The 23,742-nt window shown below is 38.2% G+C and overlaps 1 protein-coding gene across 3 annotated transcripts in view; it reads left to right on the top strand.

Annotated features, from left to right (window-relative positions):
• The window catches only part of EML6 (EMAP like 6), a 256,852-nt gene that overhangs the window by 90,155 nt on the left and 142,955 nt on the right, over positions 1-23,742 (top strand). For 2 of the 3 annotated variants that reach the window (XM_050754620.1, XM_050754623.1), the window contains 5 exons: positions 5,370-5,529; positions 8,912-9,010; positions 12,005-12,073; positions 19,503-19,688; positions 21,277-21,412. In XM_050754620.1, coding sequence (XP_050610577.1) covers positions 5,370-5,529; positions 8,912-9,010; positions 12,005-12,073; positions 19,503-19,688; positions 21,277-21,412 — 650 coding nt within the window. The other variant, XM_050754621.1, reaches the window with a different exon arrangement.

The following is a 23,742-nucleotide window of genomic DNA, read 5'->3' as shown; positions in this document are numbered from 1 at the left end:
TGCTGCCCAAGCTCACCTCCTGGAAGACGGGGCCCTCTCTGTGGTGTCGAGATCACAGTTGTGGTGGGGCACTCAAGTACTAAGCGCATCTCTTGGGACCGGGACTGGAATGCAGCCATCCCCATCTGAGGTTCCACTATTTCCAGGCCACTGTGTTCAAATTAGGCCTGCTTTTGCCTTTTCTGCCTTGCAGATGAACATCCACTGAGGTTGGGTCACTCACCCTTCAATCCCCAAAACAGCAACCTCCCCTTCTGTCCTCAGACAATCCAACCTAATTTTTATGTGCCTCTGCCTCTGACATTGGAAAGCTGCTCTCAAGGTTATCTTCAGGGGAGGGAGGGAGAAGGCTTTCATGCTTTCCTGGTGAGACCTTTTTGTTTAAAAAAAAGAAAAAACATATAAATTATTACTGAGAATCGCTGAAGCAGCCTGGGCAAAAATGAAATGAGGCTTAAGAATTATGAATATTTTTTAAATACTGCACTTGGAACAAGTGCTCATAAAATTTTTTGCCTCAAAGAATCAAGAATGATTAGTATTGATTAGTGTTTTTTGTTGTTGTTTAATTTTGTAAGCAAGGCTATTTCCTTCCATGACCCTTTTGATTCTCATCTTTTCTTTTACACAAGCTGTTTGGAAATCTTCCTGATCTCATCTGACATCAGGAAGGACATGCTTTTCCCTCCTGGCATGCTAGAGAAAGAAATCAATTTCTTCTCCCAGATAGGTCGGTGAAAGTCCTTCTCTGCAGTGCTTTCTGTTGCTATGGTAACAGAAGATGGGATTTCCCAACAGAACCAGGTTTATGTATTAAAAAACAGTTCTTTCAAAACTTGATCCCTTTTTTGTTGCCATATGTAAATTACAATAAATGCAATAAACTGAGTACCAAAGGAAAAAGAGTGACAGCAAACCTTTTTATGTAGGTGTGGAATGAGACTTGCATTGTATTGAGACTCTTAATGAAAGGATGTCAACTTTAAAAGTTTTAATATTGTGACAGTGTTGTCATAGCTAAAATAACTTGAAAAAGTTGCAAGTTTTCTTAGAAAAGCAGAGAATTAAATATACGGACTCTCAGTTGGCAGATAGACTTAAAATAGAGATAAGTAGTGTCCATACATCCAGTCATAACATGGTAAAGAGGATGACAAGAAGCCCAAGGTAGAACAAGCATTTTGTGTGATGGTGGTACTCTCCGCTTCTGTGACTTCCTCTGTAGGAGAACACAACAGTTGGCCATTTCTCATGAGATCTTATAAAAAGCCTAGGAATTCAGGGGACAGGGTTCTTTCCATCACAGCCCCATAATTGTATACAAAGACCTGACCTTTTAATCTGCTGGTTGACTAACAGTGTGGCTGGAGGGTGCCTTCAGAGGCTCAGAGAACTCAGAAAGGAGCAAAGAGCAATTTTGAGATAGGTGGAAAAGGATGGATTTGGTTTCATATGGGGAAAATTCAAACATAATACTCACCTGTCATTTAAAATGCTTCTGAACTAAAATTCCAAAGATATGTGGAATTTTATTTATTAAATAAATATTTAATAAATCTGTAACTCCACTATTATTGATACCTTATATTCTCTTGCAAATCTAATGAGTAAAGTTTGTGAGCTTTTCTCCTTTTTTGAGGCTTAACATGTGCTTTTGAAATGACATGACAAATTTAAAAGAGAAGTAAATGTCATTTGGCTGTGCCCTGGATGACATATGGATGCCATTTGGCTGTGCCCTGGATGAGACATGCCACTCTGGTGAAAGGAGTGAAGTTTCTGGGAAGCTGATGGGAAAGGTAACAAATAGTAAAGGGAATAAAAGTGGTTCTCTGTTCTTGCTGTTCTTGACATGGACATAGATAAATGGTAACATTGTGAGTCACTCTAAGCAATCATGTTGCATCAAGCCAGTGAGGTGACATCAGAGACTGGCTCATGAAAGGAGAAAAAGCTCACTTTGTTAATGTACCCAAATGGCAAAGGAAGACTGGAGAAAGGGCTGTAAAGAGGTGATTTAACAAACAGTGTGAAGGAACTTCTGGCAAGAAAAAAAAAATTGCAATGTGAACTTTTTAATAAATGTGATAAATTTATTGGCTTCAATATGAATGAAAAGAACAATAACCAAAGTAAAAATACTTTAAATCCAAAATGTGAGGTGTTTGGGATAGCGCTGCTGAGTAACTAAGGCTGGTAAGTTATTTGAAGACTTGTTGAAATCTGTTTATTCCATTCTCCCAACCCCTCATTCAAAGAACTGAAATAAGTCAGGAATTATGGGATTAGAGTAAGAACAACTGCCTGGAGCAGTGATTTATTATTTCCTTCTGGATGCTTCAGAATCTCAGGAATCTACCAAGTATCTCAAGGATTTTAAAACAGAAGCTGTGATCACAGCAAAAGAGTTCAATTTATGTCTCTTGAAAGTGTTTCTGGCCATCCAGGGGAAATATGCTCATTCTTTATTTTCTAGTCCCTGGGTGGAATCTGTTGCCTTATAGCAGGGGGAGAGGCAATATGGCAGCCAAGATTATTGGCACCATTCATTCCCTCTTGAAGTATTTTGTTAATGCTTACTCTGCTGTATCATGTTCCATGAACTGTTTAGAGTGATGGAAGACAGCTCCTGCCCTCACGGAGCATACCATCTACTCAATCATCATCTTCCTAGCCTTGAGGACTCCAGGTGTGATGCTAACCTGAGGAGTCTCCTTGGGTTCCCCACTAAAAATAGGATAGAGTTAGGCCATCTTTTCCCAGGATCAGGCTTATAGGCTTCAAACTTTACTATAGCCAGGCTCTGTGAGTTACAAACCCAGTTGCCCACACAAAATCTTCTTTCAACTTGAACGTGCCCAAGCTCGTCCTTTAGTCTCAAACATCCTAAGCCTTTCCCTCTCTGTTCTCGCCCCCAATAGCTCTTGACTCTTCTTCTTTATCCCTTCTACCCATGTCTTCCCTCACTATCTCTCCCTGGTCCCTAACTGACCACCCTGCCTATCCTAACACCCCTCACAGATCTGTCCTTGGCCCTGCATTTCATCACTGCTAGGGTTACCTTCCTCAACTACGAAACTGTTTATGCTGTGTCCTGCTCAAAATAGTCATTGGTACCCTAATTTCCTGTCCTGGCTAAGACAGCTTTCAAGAGCCGCCGCTGCCTGCCTGACCCATCTCATTTCCTGCCATTCTCTGTAAGACTTAAACTGTGGAGGACATTGTCTTTTCTCATGAATCCCCTTTGCACCTTGTCTGTCATATGAACTCATGTCTTCCCTAATGTCCTGGACAGCTGGTCACTCCATCCTCTATATTTCTCCATCCTCCATCTTTCTATGTTACTGTGTATATATATTGACATATTGTAATTATTTATTTACATGTCTCTTTCCCCTGAAAGTGGGCTCCTTGAAAGACAGCAGTGTGATTTCTGTTTATATATCTATGGTACTGTACCTCACATACCGTAGGTCCATAAGGACCTGTTGAATAAGTGAATAGAGTTTTCAGACTGCTTCCATCCACTCAGCTTAATGAGCAAACATGGCATGCCATAATCTTGCAGTTTTCTGGGACATCTAGATACTTTGAAATAACAGGTGTGTCTCAACAAAATTGAGATTGGGAGGGTCCTTTCTTATTGATCATCTCTCACCAACTGAATGCCAAAGTGTTCTACAACCTTAAATAGTTACAAAGCTTCTAGCATTCACCTATTGTGAAAGCTACCCTTTATTATGGGTTTTTTGTATTACTTGCTTATGAAGATTCCTAAAGATATATTTTCCAGCGAGCATTTTTCAGATGTCCAACGTGCATTTAAAGTACGTATTTTGTTTTTGGAAGCCATATTCACACAGATATGCTTATGTTGGTTATAGATATATAATGCCAATTACACAAATGATGAAATTTGTATTCATCATACTCTGTGCCAGGCACTCTGCTAAGTACTCTAGACTCACTGTATCATCTGTTTTCTGTATTACCTCTTTTTAGATGAGGAAACTGAGGCAAAAGATGAAGTAATTTGTCCAAAGAACCAGAGATAGCAAGGGCGGCCAACATACAAATCCAGTGTCTGATGTCAGAACGTATACTCTCATTAACATCACGCTAAAAACTGGAAAAAAAAAAAAAAAAGTCTACTTCTATTTACTGTGTAAGCAGATGCTGAAAATTGAAATGGGAAAATTTCTATTTCTGTTTATTTTTTATTTATTTATTTATTTATTTTTTTTTTTTTGAGACTGAGTCTGGCTCTGTCGCCCAGGCTGGAGTGCAGTGGCCGGATCTCAGCTCACTGCAAGCTCCGCCTCCCGGGTTTACACCATTCTCCTGCCTCAGCCTCCCGAGTAGCTGGGACCACAGGCGCCCGCCACTTCGCGCGGCTAGTTTTTTGTATTTTTTTAGTAGAGATGGGGTTTCACCGTGTTAGCCGGGATGGTCTCGATCTCCTGACCTCGTGATCCGCCCGTCTCGGCCTCCCAAAGTGCTGGGATTACAGGCTTGAGCCACCGCGCCCGGCCGATTTCTGTTTATTATATAAGCATAAGTTTATACAATGAGCTAGTTTCCTATATAGGTAATGTGCTCTTGATTCCCAACATCTATTTTTTTAGAAAGGCACAACATCTGTACACACTGAATTTAAAACATTAGGGTGATTTTTTTTTCCATCTAGGAAAAATACTTCTCAACGGCTACTGACTCCTTAAAATATCAGTTAGTATTTGACGAAGTTTCATTTTTATCAAACTACAGAGGAAAATTGTTATACAAACCACAATTGTAATTTGTAGTTTTTTGGTGTCACAGTGATCTATGTAAAATGGAAACTTTAACTTAAACTGTATAATCTATAGCAACAGACACAGAAATGGCACTTGACTCTGGGACCCCTTCATGCTTTGAAATCCTAATGAGGATAGTATCCGGCGCTTCTGCAAGCAGATTTAATTCTGAGAAGAGAACCTTTCCCTAGCAACAACATTAAAAAAAAAAAAATTAAAGTCAAAATCTAACTTGAAAACAATATTTTGAAAATCAATAATTAAATTTCACAACATAAAACAATTATAAAACTATACAGATGACTTTAAATTGAATAATTACAATCACAGTAGCGCCTAATTTTCAAGGTAACCAGTGGGTAAGACCAAATGAGATTGTCAGACTGTGCTGAGCCTCTCTGCTAAAGTGAACGTTTCAATTAGACAAAGTAATTAATGACTTTGGGGACAGTTCAGCCTCTTCCTCTTGAGATCACCTTGTTAGATAATTTAAATGAGAAACAGATTTGGATAAAAGATGATCAGTGTTTTCTTCAGTTGGAAGATGTGAAAAGAAACCTTTTTCTCTTTCAGCCTTGCCTTACACCCAGACAAAACTCTTGTTGCAACTGGCCAAGTCGGGAAGGAGCCATATATATGCATATGGGATTCCTATAATGTCCAGACTGTGTCTATTCTTAAAGATGTCCATACACATGGAGTTGCCTGCCTGGCTTTTGACTCAGATGGACAGGTGTGTATCTTTTTTTTTTTTTTTTTTTTTTACTTGTTTTATTTAATGACTTCTCACAATTCACTTAAAACTATAATACCAATAGCCAGTAGACTAAAAAATCCATCAACCCTTGCTGGTTCTCCTGACACAGCCTCCTAGAATTTTTTACCTGTTTTTTCCTCTTTAAAGCTGTGGCACTAACACCAAGCTCTGGATAGGCCTTGGTATTGGTTCCCCTAGTCCCACCATCTGGTCAAAAAGCCTCCATAAAAGAAGTCATTAATTCATGCTGATCAGGTTCACCATAGCCCAGTAATTCTACTTTGTTGTCTGTTGTTAGCTTCCTATTTGGAGTAAGGGCTGGACCAAGCCTTATTCACAGACCTCAAGCCCTGAGCATGTCTGTAGTACTTCTTGATTTCAAAAGATGACATCACCTCCTAATAATCCACTGAGAAGATTATCCTTGACTCTTTACCTTGATGTCATTTCTAGCTTCTTCTCCCTGTCCTCTCCCAATTCAATCTATCATCAATTCCTGGGTATTCGTGTTTCTTTACAATAACTGACATTCTCTCCTTTGCATTCTCTCTGCCACTGTCCTGTAAGTGCTAATAAGTCAATGTCATGTCTGACTTAGTTTAACCTCTTAGTCTCCTCACAGGCAATTTCTTGCTAATGCATTTCATCAACTGAAAACAGTGTCAAAGTGTTTAAAACCAATGAGAGCTTGGAGTACCCAGTGAATAAAGTCCACACTTTGTTAAGTGGGCATTCTGTTTTAGCCAACTTTTCTAGACTTTTAGCCGTTGTGCCCTTGTGGAATTGAACAAATCTGCAAGACTCCTGTACCAGACCTTGCACGTTTGTACCTCTGGGCCCTTCCTCAGTCTGTCCTGTCCACCTAAAGTGTCCTACTCACCCTTTTGCCCATTGAAGTGATTCAGTCTCCAAAGGTTTTTACAAAGCCTGGCCAGTCCCTCCCAACAACATTTTCTCTTCTTCCTTTGACCTACAGCAATACTTGGCAGAAAAGATAGGTTGATATGTTCTAGAAAAAGTAAAAACAGGGGTCATTGCTGGCTCCGGCTGCATTCATCTCCTCACTAAGGCCGGGCCTCTTCTCCCCATTTTCTCAACCGCCTCCATTTCCTGTGCCACCCTTCCTCTCTCTCTCTCACCCTCCATGTTTCTGCCTGTTAATTCCTTCAGTCTAATTTTTGACAAATTTCAGAGTTAAATCTGTAAGTTGGTGCCATGCAAAGATCTGTGAAATTATTCATAGAGGCTTAACTGAAAGTCTGTGGGAAATTCAGTGGATTATAGGAGTTGACCTGGTTTGAGTCACTTTTGAAAAACAATTAGCATTTACTTGCTGTTTTCTGCTATTTTAAGAGAGCATCAATCACTAGTCATTTTTCTTTCTAGAACTAGATTCACTACATATGTAGACCCCTGGAATTATATGTTCTTTATTTTACTCCTCTGTAATCTCATCCAGTTAGTTTAATGCATACATTCTCTTGTATGTCTACATAAAGAGACAATAGCTGGATGCCAGTATTTGTTCAGGCTTGCAGTTATATTGGCTTCCTAAATAAACTGAAGTGGGTCAGAATCCATATGCATGTACAAGTATAAATGTATGCTTTTGTGTGTACTGGTGTGCACCTTCTCTAATCTGATTTTGTTATTCAAGCAAGCATTCTTTATCAATTTGTTCTGAAGTATCACAAGAAAATGTAATGCAGCAAAGGGAAATCCAGCTTTAACTTAGTTTTTGTCCATGTTAATTTATGTTAGAATCCTAACTATTTTCCTTTAGATTTCATTTTGAAGGATGGTGGTGGGGGTGGATTGCGTGGTACTTAACTGTCAGGTGAGAGAAATAACCTCTTGTATGTTAGCCATGATGGATTTCGTGGCTTGTTGATGACTATTGCTTCAGGTCCGCCTTACTCCCTGGACAGAGTTAACTGGAATCGAATGATATTTAGAAATGACAAATGGCCCATCACCTCACAATCGACAAAAGGCAGTAGAAATGCTTTTCAGGTAGCTATGGAACCTGTCACTACAGATAACAAAATAGGTTTCTTTCAGCTTTTTCTCAATCAAGAAATGCGGGTTTTACTTCAGTGCCCCTATTTGTGTTAACTGGTTTTCTTCTCTTAAAAAGAATAAGCTGAATGGAATTCATCCATTCAGATTTTCTTATGAATAAAAATACAACCACATCTTATTTCCATTGCTGAAACCCTCAATTAAAAAATTACAGCAAAGACATTTTTTAAGGACACATTAAAAAAAAAAAAAACCCAGTGATGTGTGTTACATTAAAAATTCCTAGTGGAAGCCAGGTTTAGTGAAGAAACCTGAAGAATCCCTGCATAACAGCACATGTATACATTTAGCCATGTGTGGCTGGCTGTTTCATCCACACTGAGTGTGCACATATGCAGACATACTCTCGAATGTACTCAGTACGTACATGCTCTTATAATTGGGGAATACCATATGTTTAAAACCTCTTTAATTTACGTTACTTCACTTGACCCATACAACAACCCAACAAAGTAGAAGGAATGAATATTTTCTATACCCTTTGTACCAATGAGACAACTGAGATTTAAGGAGGTTCATTTTGCAAGGTCTTATGTCTGGCTACTTAAAAGTGAAAAGAAAAGCCAAATCTACTTACAGTTCAGACTTCTTACACAATGCTGTCTCCTTACAAGTGATATCCTGCAAGAAACTCTGATTTTGGTATGACTGTTGCCTGTTTTTCACACTTTCGGTTTTGTATATAATCATATGTGTTGAATTTTATTTTTCCTTTAAGGACAGGTTCTGACCTGAACCCAAGGAATTTAGGCTGGGAGGTGAAGTACCAGATTACTTCTACTTAGATTATATTATCTTTTAGTCACCTTAAATGTTTGTAAAATTATAGAAGACTAAAAATTAATGTTCATTCTATTCGTCAAACCCTTAAATTTTAGCAGTTTGAAGCTTTTAGACTATAGAATCCTGGGTTCTATTAAATCTCACATTAAGATTTTACCTAAAAATTTTAAGTTAAAAATTCCAAATACTGCCTTCAAGTTCTGTTTCTGTAATTTCTATTGACTTATCAGAGGTTTCCTGAGAGTTTACCTGTATGTTTCTTACACTTAAAAGGATAAAGGAGCTATAGCTCTTAGGTTTCTGAAATTTCAGCATATGCTAATGGAGAGTCATTTATTGAGATATTTTTAGTTTTGGGTTTAAGATGGGTTTTGAGAAATCGGTTTGTTATAAGAAATTCAATGCCTAACCCATAGTAATCAGTAACTATTTCTCAAGTGTCAATAAATTTTCCCATCACTTTTAGGTACTAAATTATTGTTCTTATTCTTAGCGTTTAGCCTCTGTGGGGTTGGATGCCAAAAACACAGTCTGCATTTGGGACTGGAGGAAGGGAAAACTTCTGGCCTCAGCCACTGGCCATTCTGACCGGGTAAGAACTTGCTGGATCAAGCTATGCAGATTTCAGAACTGGGGGGGACCTGTGATATTGCTTCTCAGACTTCTAATGTTTTTAAAAGTTAATTTTTCACGTATACATTTTTCCTATTAAACTTATAAGCATCTTCTTTTTTCATGATTAACAGCTAACTGTGTTAATGTGCTTCTGGTGATCAAGTACTTTATATGGATTGTTACTGCTTTTCATAGGCAAAGCAAATTTTTGATGCTGGCATTTTACTATTTTATGAAATCAAAATGGAATTGAATTTGAAATTATGTATAGTTTAGACGTATTCATTTAGAAATGGAAATAGTTGTTAGAAAATAGTCACAAAATATGATTACAGGGGTACACATTTTAATTTTGAATGAGTGTAATGACAGCTTTGTGATTCTTTGTTGTATTTGAGAACATTGAATGTGGCCTGCTTATTCCTATTGAAGTCAGTGTGATCAGAAATAATTCCATGTAGTCTTAGGCGATGAAGTGGGTTTATACATATAACTGGTCAGAAATCTAATTTGCCAGTGTCTTGCATGATTAAAATAATTTGACTCCTTTATTATCTTGGGTTCTCTAGTTTAAACAATGAATTTGCGTGACTGTCTTACTTGAATTTCTAGGTGTTTTGTATTTCTGCACAATGTAAGTGGTCATGTGGAACAGGCTGTCCAATCTTTTGGCTTCCCTGGGCCACAGTGGAAGAATTGTCTTGGGTCACACATAAACACCAACACTAATGATAGCTGATGAGCTAAAAATCAAATCATCTCATAATATCTTAAGAAAGTTTACAAATTTGTGTTGGGCTGCATTCACAGCCATTCTGGGCTGTGGGTTGGACAAGCTTGATGTAGAATCAGGCTCTAATTAAACATGAAATTCACTGTCTCTTGCTTAGAAGGAACTCCTAAAAAAAATTTTAAGTACGAATGGCACATTCATCTATGGAGGTTTGTAGTTGTAAGGAGACCCCACAGATGTTGCAAATTCTACTCCAGGATCAAGTCTTCAGAAAGCTCAGGAGTGACCAACAATAGAACCTCAGCACTGGGAGAGGCCTGGTACCCCACTGGTCCAGTGGTTCCCAATCCTAGCTACACATAGAATCCCCTGGGGAGACTTCACAGCTTATATATATATATATATATATATATATACTCGTATGTAATATTTTATCTGAGTTATGCTGCATTTACTACTTCTGTTTCTGAATCATTTTATATAGTCTGACCTGGACTAGTATACTGTCTATCTATCTTATCACCTTGGAAAAAGTAGAAAACTAAAGTTACAAACAGTTTAAACCAGTAAAATCTCCTTACTTAGAAATAGCCTAATGTAATCACTTTGGCTTGTATAGAAAGAACTTTTATTGTTAAAATTCTTACTGTTAGGCTAAATTTGGCCTCAGCTGCCCTCCATATGGTAAGTCTCTACAAAATCAACTGCAACCTAGCTTGGTAAGTAACCAGACTGAAAATTTAGGTGTATGCTTCTGTAACAAATAGCTGAATGGCAGCCAGCTTCAGCCAATGGCAGGCTGCCACCTGTTCAGACCATGCCCAAATAAAGCAAATTCGGAGCTGAAACTAGGAAAGCTGTTTCTGTACCTCAGTTCATTTTTCCCAGGATGCATATACCTAGTGCTGAGTCTGTAATCTTAGGATGTTTTAATGAAATGCTTTATTTGGAACACTGTTCCCCCAGACCCCATAATCTGTGTCACACATAATTTTGCTCTTTATTACTGATACCAGTATGAATTATTTACTGCTTGTGGCTAACTTCAAGATTATCTTCAAGATTATTTTAGTGGCACTAAAATACTTAATCCATTACATTTATATAATGAATGTTTTATACCCTGCAAAATAACTTGATATACTTTATCTTCATTGACCTTAACAAAACTTGAGGTGGTATAATCCACTGTAGAGAAGATGAGGTTAAGGTTAGAGGTGCTCAGACTTGCCTGAGCTTGGATGGCTGAAATGGATACTTGGACCAAGTACTTTTTCTTCAGTGCTCTTTCCGGGGACCCTAATTGCTCCTTTATATGTGATGAGCAGTTAGTGGTCTAGGTTATTTCTCTGGTCTAGACTTTGTCCCTTACAAGTAGTCCTTCCCTTTCTATCAGCGTGTCATGGAATGTGGTCCATGGATCCACCTCTGTCAGAATCTCCTGGAGTCTGTTTAAAGATTTGGGTATCTGGACCCACTAAATAACTAAATTCCAGACCCACTAAATGACAGCATCTCAAATGGGCTCTGGAAATACCTGTTTTAAGCAATTGCTATGGGCGATTTGATTCTCAGGATTGACGGTCTTTTCCTTCTTGTCTCTGAAATGGAAATAGAACTACCTGCAAACTGTCTGGTAGCTCTTGTTAAAGAATGACAAATAGTAGTAGCAGATATATTTTCAGTTCATCGTATAATTGAAAATATAATAGTATTTGGGTCAGATTAAAATGATAGCCTGAGGGACTGTTTTAAGTTAGTGTCAGATAAATGCCTCTGCCTTATGTTTAGGAATATTAACTTCTGTGATTGCTAGAGACTATTGGCCACATTAAATTGTAGTTAACTATTGAATGTTTTCCTGGTTAAAAATAAGTATTTAAAAATTCTTTAAATTTCTATTGAAAAGCTATCTCCAAAGTGTTAGCATTGTGGAGAGCTATTGAAAAATTTGATCAAAAATTGATCCTAAATTGTCCATTTGTTTATCCCAAAATATGACACCAGTTTGTTTTATGGTAAGTTCTCTCTCTACTCAGGCTTTAAGGTAAGTAGACATGAGGTGATAACATGTATGTTAGTTCCTGACTCATTCCAAGCCAAATCTTCCATTTTTATCCTGTGCAGGTAACATTGTGTTCTAAATGTTAGGGTAGAGTCTTGGCAATTGGACTAGTATTTGGAAAAGGCAAAAATATGTCAAATGACCAACATGGCAACTTTTAATGTTTTGAACAGATTTTTGATATTTCCTGGGATCCATATCAGCCAAACAGAGTGGTTAGCTGTGGAGTAAAACATATAAAGGTAAAGTTTTTTGTTTTTCGTTTTTTAATTTTGGTACCTTGAGTGCAAATAATTTTAGGTGTTTATATAGATAATTTGATGTTGAGAGACTGCTTGACTTTTACCCTTTTTTTCTTCAGTATAGAGCCCTCTTACCTGTTTCTCTGCTCCTGAAGCAAACTAACATCAGCTGATGGGGCTCTCTCTTAGAAATGCAAAGTAATGACAATCAAGTGAAGTGCTCAGCAGGCAGCTGAAAAGGAAATTTTATGTAAATTAAATATCGAACTGAAGACTCATAATACTTGTGGGATTGCATGTTTTAAAACAGTGCTGATTTTAATGTTGTGAAGTAAGTTTTTCCATTATAATGAATATTTACACATTTGCATGTCAACACTTTGACATGTTACATTCCCTTAAAAGAAAGGTGTCATGTTGCACTCTACAAGGAAATAGAGGAATTCACAGTACAAAGCTATCTGGACCATTGGTTTTTAAACGCCCCAATCTTCCTCTAGACTACTCTTTCATCTGGGTAGGCCCACATTTGCTTCTTATTATTTTGTTCACAAGTAGCAAAATTAACTGCATCAACATGCTTTGCTCTGACATAGCAAAAATTTCTCCTGACCCCTGGGATATGGCCCAGGATCTTCTTTCTCTATAGGATTGTAAATAATAGAAGTTAAAGTCCATAAACAAGAGTATAAGGATTACCTTCTTGCATAGAGCATGCATGGATTCTGTACAAAAATGGTACATTTCTGTATGAATGAAGATTTTCCTCTAACCAACCCCTCCTATTTTGCAGTTCTTTTAGTCTAGTTTTTCACGATCCTTCCCATTATTCTTACTTGGTTAGAAAGGGACAGATGATAAAATACTCAAGTATAACAAATACGGAAGACTTACCTAAAGAATGTTACAAAACTCTGCAGAGGAATGTAAAACAATACTTGAATAAATGAAGTGATTATGTTGATTCTGGACATGTCTAAAATTTACAAATGTATCATTTATCTCCAAATTTATATTTGGTAGAAATGCAGTTAAAATCCCTGTTACTTCTGTTTTTACCTGACAGAATTTCCCTTTAAATTATCCTAAATTAATCTGGGAGCATAAAATAACGACAATAACTATGAACTTTGGGATAAAAAAAGAATCATGAAGAGGATATGTACCACTATTTACTAAAGCATAGTAGAATTTAATTTAAATGGTATAAGACTTGGATGAAAAGAAGTAATGCTGAAAAATAGACCTTAATATGTATGACAACTTAGAGTATAATAGCATCTCTAATTGGTAGGCACAAATTTATCAATTTTTTGGATAAAGCTAATACTTCATACTATACACTAAAACAAAGTCTTTATGGATTAAAGAGGTAAGTTTCAAAAGCTTTAAAATAACTAGAGGAATATATAGACAAATGTTTAACTGCTCAAATTGGAGAAAGATTTTTTAAAATGTAAAAGCAAAGACATCATAAGGGATAATACTGATGCAACTGTAGAAATATTAAAACATTCTGTATAATTCCTTGTTTCCACAAAAAGAGGGAAACTGCAAACTAGCAAGAGTATAAGCAGCACACAAAGTAGATAACTGGGTTGTTCTGAAAATGCAAAGACCTCTTGCAAATCTGTAGAATGGACAAAGAACATGGAAAACTGACAAAAATAGAAACACTGTTGGCCAATAGACTTATGAAAACGTTTAAATCTCATTAATAATTAAGGAACACAAATTTAAAAATAACAAAACATTTTAAATATATCAAATTTATGACTAAAAGTACCCTATCTTGGCAAGGATTCCGTGAATGAGCACTGTTAAACCTTGCTGGTAGAGAGGGGTAAGCTAATAATGGTCTTTTGGTCCAGAAATTTGGAAATATTTATCCTTAGAAATGTCAATTATCGTTGATCCAGTAATTTCATATCTTAGAATCTGTCCCAAGCAAATTGTTATAAGTGTGAACCAAGAGCTGACTCATTGCTGAGTAACTGATCAATAGCAAATAACCAAATAGAAGATCTGAAATAAACCAAACAGAAGATCTGAAACCACTTAAGTGTCTCTAGGAAGTTGAATAAAATGTTACATCCATATGATGAAACACTGTACAATCGTTATGTTTTAGATGATTCATTATATTGGGAAATATTCAAAATCTATTATGTGGGGAAGTTCACAGTTGACTTTGTGGGTGGGTGATGGTGGGATTAGATTTGTGGCTTTTTCTTTAAAAACATTTTTATGTAGGAAATACATTAGAAGGACATCTCCAAATGTTAAACAGTATCTCTGGGTAGTGGGTTGATGGATAATTTTTCCCTTGTATACTTCATTGTAAAATTATTTTGCAATAATATATATTCCAAAATAAGAAATTTAAAAATGGAGAACAAAAATTTCAGAGGTTCCACTACTCAAAAGTGTAAGATATTCCACAACACTTTAGAGTTTCATAAACATTTAATAATCCTGTACCAAGCCCTGATGTGTATATTTTTAATCTAGGAAAACGTCAGCTGAAATCTAGCTACTTTGCTTTATTAGCAGCAGCTGGAGGCTCCTTCTATGCTTGGTACAGCATACCTGAAAGACCAAAATCTCATTCAGTTTTATATTTGAGTTGGTACTGGATGAAGAACAAAAACAGACCCTACTTTCAATTTGCTTGAAGTTCAGCCGTTAAAATATTAAGACAGACCATTTTGGAAGAAAGGTAAAATCAAAGCCCTCTATCGATAAAGATGAGGTCCCAGCTGGCTTTAGAAGCACGTTGTCAGGATGGAGATGCTGCTTAGGCTGAGCCTCGGTGGGTGTGTGAGTTTGGTAGGAAGGATTGGGAGGCAGAACTAGGGGAGGGGTTGCACTTCTGTCAGGAGTTAAGAGAGGCATTGGTCACCCATGGAAGCGTGGGACTGGGGAGCTGGGATGGCCCATGGCTCGTGATATGTTCCAAGATTACCAATGTTTTCATTACCAAAGAACCTATTCCATAGTTTTCTTAGGGAACAAATATTTTGAAAGATGGTGGCCACAAAATAAACTAGCCATTGAATCATAGTTTCCTTAGCAATGTTTTATCAGTCAAAGATGTGTTATCTGCCAACATGAGTTTCTGATCAGACTAAAATACGAAAATTGTTTCAGCCATGAGTAAAAAAACATGTGAGTTCATGATGATCCTGATTTCTGTTAGGCTGTGGGGGGTTTCTGGAAATTTGGGACCCTAACCTGGGAGCCATCATCCATCCTGTACTCAGCGCTGAAGAAACCCAGGACCCTAGAGGGTTAGGTGGGAATTGGACTTTGATTCGTAACTGTTTCCCTCTACTTGACTCTGGGCAACCATTTAATCTCCCTGAGGCTGAATTAATATTGATTCATTCTATCTCAGAGAGAGGTCACTACCTCCTGAATTTAAGATAATTACATTAAACAGTATGAAACCCAGTAGGGACACAATAATGTTAATTTCTTTCCCCATTTCCTAGAATCACAAAAATGATGGCAGAGGTGAGATTAAAGCTCAGCCTCTGACTCATAGAGCTCTTTCCACTGAGAAATTTCTTTAGTGAACTACCTTGCCTTAACTTTTTTCAAAAAGAAAACCCCGCATTTTTTGGGTTCTAACTAGATTTGCTGCTTAATTGATAGAATTCTCCTGATTCCTTCCTATCTCTTTCTATCCTTGGTTAACTCTAACTTTTAAATCGGTAAATTCTAAAAGCAGAAAAGCTGAGACAAGATTCTGAAACTTTATTTGAAAACAAGAGCTACTTACCCTGTTTAAATTTAATCGTCTTAGCAGAACTTGGATATTTTTTCTAAGCAAATACAAGCATTTTTACCTCAAAGAATCTGGAATGTCTACCTAGCAATATTTTATTAATTTTGTTTAGAAATATAATAAATTTAAGCAAACCTCAGCAAATTATTTTTCCTATCTGTATTCTGTATATCCAATTACCAGGATTCTTCCACTTTTCTTCCCAAAAAAACCTACCTTAACATTGAATTATTCCAGTCATACATTGAGTGCAAAATCTTTGTACTCGAAGAAAATACTTTCATCTGAAATTTGTGTAGCTGGGTGAAATCCTTTTCGGATTTGTAAATCCCCTATGTTTTGGCAAACAGGCAAATCGCAATTACATGAAACAAATGCTTGAAAAACAGTAACAGTTGAGCATCAACCGCTTCATTGGTTTTATAGCAAATGAGCCTACCAGGTTTGTGGATACTGTTGAGCCGTCTCTAGTCAGAGAGAAGGGACTTCAGGGACTACCTAGGGCTAGATGAACTCAAGGTACCTGCCAGCTGTAACAAAATTTGCATTGCAGTCTGTGGGTAGAGACAGGAGAAGATAAACAAGGTCTCCTCATTTGATGTGAATTTAATCATGCATTGCTACCCTAAACTGCCACTGTTTTTCATGTAGGAAATGCTTCTCAAAAAGAGATAATATTTCAGGTATTTGCCATTTTCTGCAGAAAATATCACAATTTTAGGGAATCATTTGACTATTTGGAATGTTTCATGTGGGCCTTATACCATCTGACCTGGTGACTTGTCAGTAAACTTCTATGTAGATCAAGTCTGAAGATAATGGGGTCTATTTTATGTGACTGTCTAGAAATATTCAGATAACTCAGGCCGGGGGTGTACATCCAAAGTTAAAGGACAAAATAATTCCTTTAATCTTCATGCATGAGGAGGTGTAAAGAAAAAGGGAACTGTCTGCTGTAAGCATTGCCATGAACAGCAAGTTCTTAGGCATGTTGGTACAACCAGTAATCATTTATGTCTAATAGTTTGTTTGGGTTCAGAGTAACAGCTTAAATGTTTTCCAGAGCTTATACCTAACTAGCTTTTTCCTAGATGTCTTTATTCTTTATTAAAAAAAAAAAAAACTTTAGGCTGGGCACGGTGGCTCATGCCTGTAATCCCAGCATTTTGGGAAGCCGAGGCGGGTAGATAACAAGGTCAGGAGATGGAGACCATCCTGGCTAACATGGTGAAACCCCATCTCTACTAAAAATACAAAAAAATTAGCTGGGCGTGGTGGCAGGTGCCTGTAGTCCCGGCTACTCAGGAGGCTGAGGCAGGAGAATGGCGTGAACCCGGGAGACGGAGCTTGCAGTGAGCCGAGATCATGTCACTGGACTCCAGCCTGGGCGACAGAGCGAGACTCAGTCTCAAAAAAAAAAAAAAAAACTTTGTTACAGGTGTGTGCTACCACTCCAGTCTAATTATTTTTGTAGAGGTGGGGTTTTGCCATGTTGCCCAGGATTGTCTGTAACTCCTGGGCTCAAGTGATCTTTCTGCCTTGGCTTCCCAAAGTGCTGGTATTACAGGCATGAGCCTGCTTTATTCTTTCAACATATACTTTAACACCTTTTCATTAATAATACCCAAAGAAATGAGTTACCAGAGCTGATACATTTTTCTGAGAAGATAATCCCATATTGGTCCTTCATTGTGTATCTGCCCTTCATTCTTGCCAAGGCATCCCTCTATTCCCCAACCTGCTGCCACGCACACACAAAGCACAGCCCCCCACCCCCAGCTGCCTGAATCCTGGCCATCTTGGTGTTATAGCCATCCCAGAACCGTTTCCTCCAGTACCCAACTACTCTGAGAGGACCATGGTTTTTCCTCTCCTGCAGGTGTAAAATAGTGCGGTTGTTACTGATTTATTCCCACATTCCTGCCATGTGGTTTCATCTCATCCTGCTCTTCTGAATCCAGATGCAGTTTCTTCCTCACCGCTGATCCGAGTCCTCTTGTTCATTCTGTTTAATTCAACTTAGTTCTCTACCTTTGAATTTCCTTGCCACCTGGGCACAGTCTGAATATGCGATTTAAAATTATCTCATTGTTTCATTTGCCTCTGCATTGATTCAAAGTTGTCAAAGCAAAGATAAAGATTTCAATATTTTTTCTAACCCTATTAAACCTTTACCTTCGGTGAGCTACTTCTGTTTGTTTTCCCTGCCCTCCAGATGGAGATGACAATACTGTCTTCCTTAGCCTATTAAGGGTTTTGATAGGATCAAATAACTTAGCATATGCAAATAGCCTTTTTAAACCGAGGGGGGCCATATCAAGGACAATGAGGTTATTCTAGTTGATACATTAAAACTATGTTAAGGTTTTGAGAGGCCAAGTGGGGCTGATCACCTGAGGTCGGGAGTTCAAGACCAGCCTGACTAACATGGTGAAACCCATCTCTACTAAAAATGCAAAAAGTAGCTGGGTGTGATGGCACATACCTGTAGTCCCAGCTAACTGGGAGGCCGAGGCAGGAGAATCACTTGAACCCAGGAGGCAGAGGTTGCAGTGAGCCGAGATCGGGCCACTGCACTCCAGCCTGGGCAGCAGAGTGAGACTCTGTCTCCCCCTGCCCCCCAAAAAACTATGTCAATGCAAAATATTTTGTGTCTGTATAACCATGGGAGTGTCCTTACTACCTTCTATAAAATTGCTGAAGTTTTGTGTATGGTATTCTACACAATGGACACATTTTATACAACTAAAACTGAAAAGCCTAGTCAATTATTTGGGTATGTGGAAATATGACTCATTTATGAAACATTTCTAAGTAACATTTCTACAATGAAGATTTTTAACATTGAAAGTTAGAAATTATTTCCAAATATATGTACACTAAAAATACCTAGATATAGCTGGGTGCAGTGGCTCACGCCTGTAATTCCAGCACTTTGGGAGGCCGAGGAGGGCAGATTACTTGAGGCCAGAAGTTCGAGACCAGCCTGGCCAACATGGAGAAACCCTGTCTCTACTACAAATACAAAAATTAGCTGAGCTTGGTGGTGCACTCCTATAATCTCAGCTACTCAGGAGGCTGACACACAAGAATCACTTGACCCTGGGAAGCAGAGGTTGTAGTGAGCTGAGATCGCGCCATTGCATTCCAGTCTGGGTGACGGAGTGAGACTCTGTCTCAAAAAAAAAAAAAAATCTAGATGATATGTCAACAGGCTAACCAGAAGTTACAGACCTTCACAGTTTTCCTTTTTATACTTACCTGAGTTTCTAAACTGCAATAAACCTATACTAGTTTTATAACTTGACAAAAATCTAAGCAAAACATGATTTGTCCATTTGATTCCAACTATGAGAACATTATCTTCTATTAAATCACCATTAAACAATGAGCAAAGCTTTGAAATTTTGGAACTTTGAAAGTTTTAAGAGTGTTGTTACAGGCTTTTCTCATGTTCCTGGTAGTTAGCTAAAATGTTTTTGTGTTACATGTTGTTGTGTTACAGCAAAGCAAATTAACTTATTTGTGCCTAGCTTGGATAGGGCAAATTATGTGAAATGCACTGAAATATAAATAAACACCAATGCAATACATCCAAATACTCTATCTTGGAGATCTATTTTATCACTTACATTCTAGTTTTGGACACTGTGTGGAAATGCCCTGACTGCAAAAAGAGGGATATTTGGCAAAACGGGGGATCTTCAGACCATCCTTTGCCTTGCATGTGCCAAAGAAGACATCACCTACTCTGGTGCTTTAAATGGTGACATCTATGTCTGGAAAGGGCTCAATTTAGTCCGCACCATTCAAGGAGCGCATAGTGTAAGTATAACCATGTGGAAACTGTGAGTGACTTACTAAATAAGGTAAGACCACGAATCCCTCCCTGTATTTTTCTCTTGTTGCTTTAGAATCAGAGGACCCTGCTGAACACTCTCCACTCATGACAATTTCCCAAATTACATTTGCTCACCTAAAGGAAAACATATTTCAAAGCACACAATGTAATTAACCTTCACTTTAACTATTAATTGCTTGATTTGTGTCGTCCTCAGTAGTTTGACAGAATACTAGAACTAGCTCATCAGGTTCATCTTACCGGCACTTCTCAAACTTTAATGTGTCCATGAGTTTCTGGAGGATCATGTTAAATGCAGATTCTGGCTCCATAGGTCTAGGATGATGTCGCCACTGCTCATCAGTGACCCATAGTTTGAACAGGAAAGGTGTAGATAACTATTGCTTTTACATTGGTTGATAAGATAGATTGTCCTCATTCTTTACGTTGAGGTGCAGGGTGTTACCTCCACACCAGTGTCTTGAGCTCTTAAGGTACAATCAGAAACCATTGATAACCACATATCTTCTGGTGGTCTGCTCTGTAAGAACAAGGACGAACTTCTTACCACTCTGCCCTCTTTTTTGACACATATGAAAATGACTACATTTTTGTATCTACAGATGATAAAATTGTCCCTACAAATGGGAAGATGATGTGAAAGGCAAAGCCTATCATAGTGAATGGAAATTGGGTAATGATATTACTGGAAATGATAAACCTTTAGCTTATTGCCTCCAAATTGATTCCCTATACCCTTAATATGAAGAAAAGTTTAAGCAACTTTTAGAGCTATGACATTTCAGATCTTTCACTATATGTTGCAGGTGAATTTTCTTGGCTTCACTAATTATGAAACAGCTCTTAAAATAATAGGTCAGTATTTGTCCTCATTCATAAAAGCAGCTGCCTTAGTAACCTAATTTCTTTTTATACTGGATCTTATGTCAACATTATATTCTTGCAGCACTCTTGAACAAACCAAATAAAGTATTTTCCTGTGGAGGAGCATCTTTAAATTACTAAAACTATTTCCCATGTGAAAATCTTCAAACGATGCTTAACAAGCTAACACAAGTGCAATTTACATTTTCAGTTAGGTTCAAGTGATACCTTTGTGAGCTCACTGAGGTACATTTTGGGCACTTTTGTGCCTATGAAAGTGTTTATGTTCCTAGCCTCTTATCTCTACTTAATTATTTTAGGCAGCAACTTCCATGAAACACCTCCATAGTTGTCTTTTCTCTCTAAGGGCCACTTATCACATAAAAGAATTTGATTCCCATACCTGCATTAATTATATTTTTGAATTTTTTAAAAACTGCCATCTTTTTAGTAGTGGTAAAAGAGCACTTAAACTAGTTTGCTTTGATTATTATGATTTTTTTAAATGTAGCTGAGATGAACAGTATCATAAATGGCTATTTGGTCTATTGTCAGCATTTCAATAAAGAACAAGGGGGTTTTATTTTTGTTTTTGCCTTGTTATGTTTTTAAATCAACATTCAACTGTATCTAGTCATCATACTTAGGATGGTTGCAGCATTGAGTATTACCTATTTTAATCAACAGGCTGGAATCTTTAGCATGTATGCTTGTGAAGAAGGCTTTGCCACTGGTGGGCGAGATGGGTGTATACGACTATGGGACACTGATTTCAAGCCAATAACCAAAATTGATCTCAGGGAGACAGAACAAGGATATAAAGGTAACATATGTGTTAAACTTACCTGTAACTCTGGATGTGAAATATAATGTGAAGTTCTGTATTCGTATTTGTTTCTTTGTACCCCATTTTTAAAAGGCAGTTTATATAAATATATTGAATACAAGCAAAAGTATGTTAAAAGTAAATGGATGTCCTTTTTCCTAATTTGCACAAATGCATCTGTATGAACCAGCAATGCTGCAGCCAAAATAAGCATTCTGATGAAGTTGCTGAGGTTTCTTAGGAGATGGGATTATCAGTGACAAAACCGAGAAATTCTAGACAAGTTGGTTATCGTAAGAGTGAATGTGCCCAGCCTCTGAAAACAAATGAGAGGAGAAATGTGACAAATTTATTTTTTAAAGATAGATTTAAAGTAGTAGACACTATAGTAGTAGGGATTAAGGGCATGGGCTCAGTCATGTGGTGTGGGTTCAAATTCTTTTTCCCTATAAGAGAGTTAAGAAATTGAACGGCAGTCTCAAATCTCGGGGCATCTATTTCCCCATCTATAAAAGGGAGATAATACTAGCACCAGCCTCCCATGGTTGTATGAGGATTAAATATACTTGTGAAATGCTTAGCATGAGGACTAAATATACTTGCAAAGTACACTTAGCACTCAAATTGTTAGCTATTCTCACAGTATATAGAGTGTGTATATCAGAATGATACATCTTTTAAAATTCTCATGATAGGCCTGTTACCTTTTGGCAGATAAAGAATTTACAGCCGAGAAAGATTAAAGTGGAAAATGTAAATAGGAAAGACAAGAGGAAGTCGTAGCGTTGTTAATATGCTAAGCACAGGTTGGGAGGTTCTGACTCCCCACAGGTGGGCCGCAGACCCAGCGCCAAGGGAGGGGTACATGGTACTGTGAGCCGTGGAGGTCCACAGGATGAAAACTTACCCATCGTTCTCATGAAGGGGAATCTTTTTCAGTGCCGAGATGAGGGAGAGATTTCCTGAGCATCTTTTAGAGAAGACCTGGTGACATAGGGCTCAAAGTCCTCAACAGGCCTGAAACAAGCTGTTTCTCCTGGGTTGTTCCTCATGAAGCCCCCGCTTGTGACCTGATGGCGATGCTGCCACAGAGGTTGTTTCGTAGGCCAGATCGTGTGGCAGTGCGCGGTGCTCTCTGCTGGCCTTGGGTAGATTTCAGAGGACTGGGAGAAGACAGCGTAGACTGCGTATCCTTCAGGCCATCCTTAAATAGTGTTGTTTTCAGTAAAACTTTTCCAACAGTTGAGCAACAGGGAAATGAGCTGGATATTGTACTTCCTGTTTATACCTGGAGGCCAGCTGCTTTATGTATCTGTGAAACAAAAATGTGCATTTAAGTCAACTAATCCAGGATTGGACTGTTGTCTTCTCATGGAGGCTCAGGATGCTGGTGTGCACACATTTCTGAATACTAGGCACAGAGGTTGGCATAGGAAGCTGTGGAATTTGGTGTCTACCTCAATGTAGGGACAAGGAGATCAAAGTCCTTAAGTTCTCTGCCATAGAGTGTGGGCCAGGGAAACTTGATCCAGAAAAAACATAACAAACAGATATAAGCAGGTAAGTACCCGTAAGAGCATTTTTTTTTAAGTACAGTAGCCAAAAGTGTTTGACCTTGAACCATGAAGCTTCTTGGTGTATCTTTCAAGGTAAACCAGAAACCAAAACATATACTTAGAGAGTGGAGTCAACTTGCCAGATGGGATTAGTAACCATAAACTGCTTAAACATTGGAGAGCACCAACCAGGATTCATGACTCTTATTTGGCAGTTACTCCATTTAATCTAAAAAATGTATCACATAATTAAGGTATACATTTTAAAGGATAGGGGTCAGCGAAGAAGCTATTGGTTTACCCTGCTATACTTTTCTGCCCAATACTGAGTCCTTGAGCCTGGCTCTCCTGGGAGAGTTCAGGGACCAGTTCTGAATGAGTATCTATGTAACCAGGTGTTGTCTTGATCACATGGGCCCCACAGCCACCTCGCGTCTACAGTTAGGACAGTCAGCGATGCCCTCTGTTGGACATCAGTCTCAGATTCCCACCCCATCCTTGCCAAGATGAAAGCAGATGTGGGTGGTACACAGTGGACACTGGGAACCCGAAACAAGCCTGCACCTCATAGGATGTGCCCTGTGGTGCCTGGGCTTGGCGTTTATCAGGGATTGGTGTGCATCTTAGATGACTTACTGATAAGGCAGTAGCCTGCGTTTTGTGGGGAGAAACAGACTGCTTTTAAAGGATGGTATAGATCATGTTCCAGTTTGAGTCCAAGGGAGTCAGAGAGGGCATGGGGGCTGGGATGGAGCTCCTAGGAGAGTGGAG

This window comes from Macaca thibetana, chromosome 13 (genome assembly GCF_024542745.1).
Source record: "Macaca thibetana thibetana isolate TM-01 chromosome 13, ASM2454274v1, whole genome shotgun sequence".
NCBI classification, from domain to species: Eukaryota; Metazoa; Chordata; class Mammalia; order Primates; family Cercopithecidae; genus Macaca; species Macaca thibetana.
Note: the sequence above shows the minus strand (reverse complement) of the source record. Positions and strands in the feature narration are given on the sequence as shown.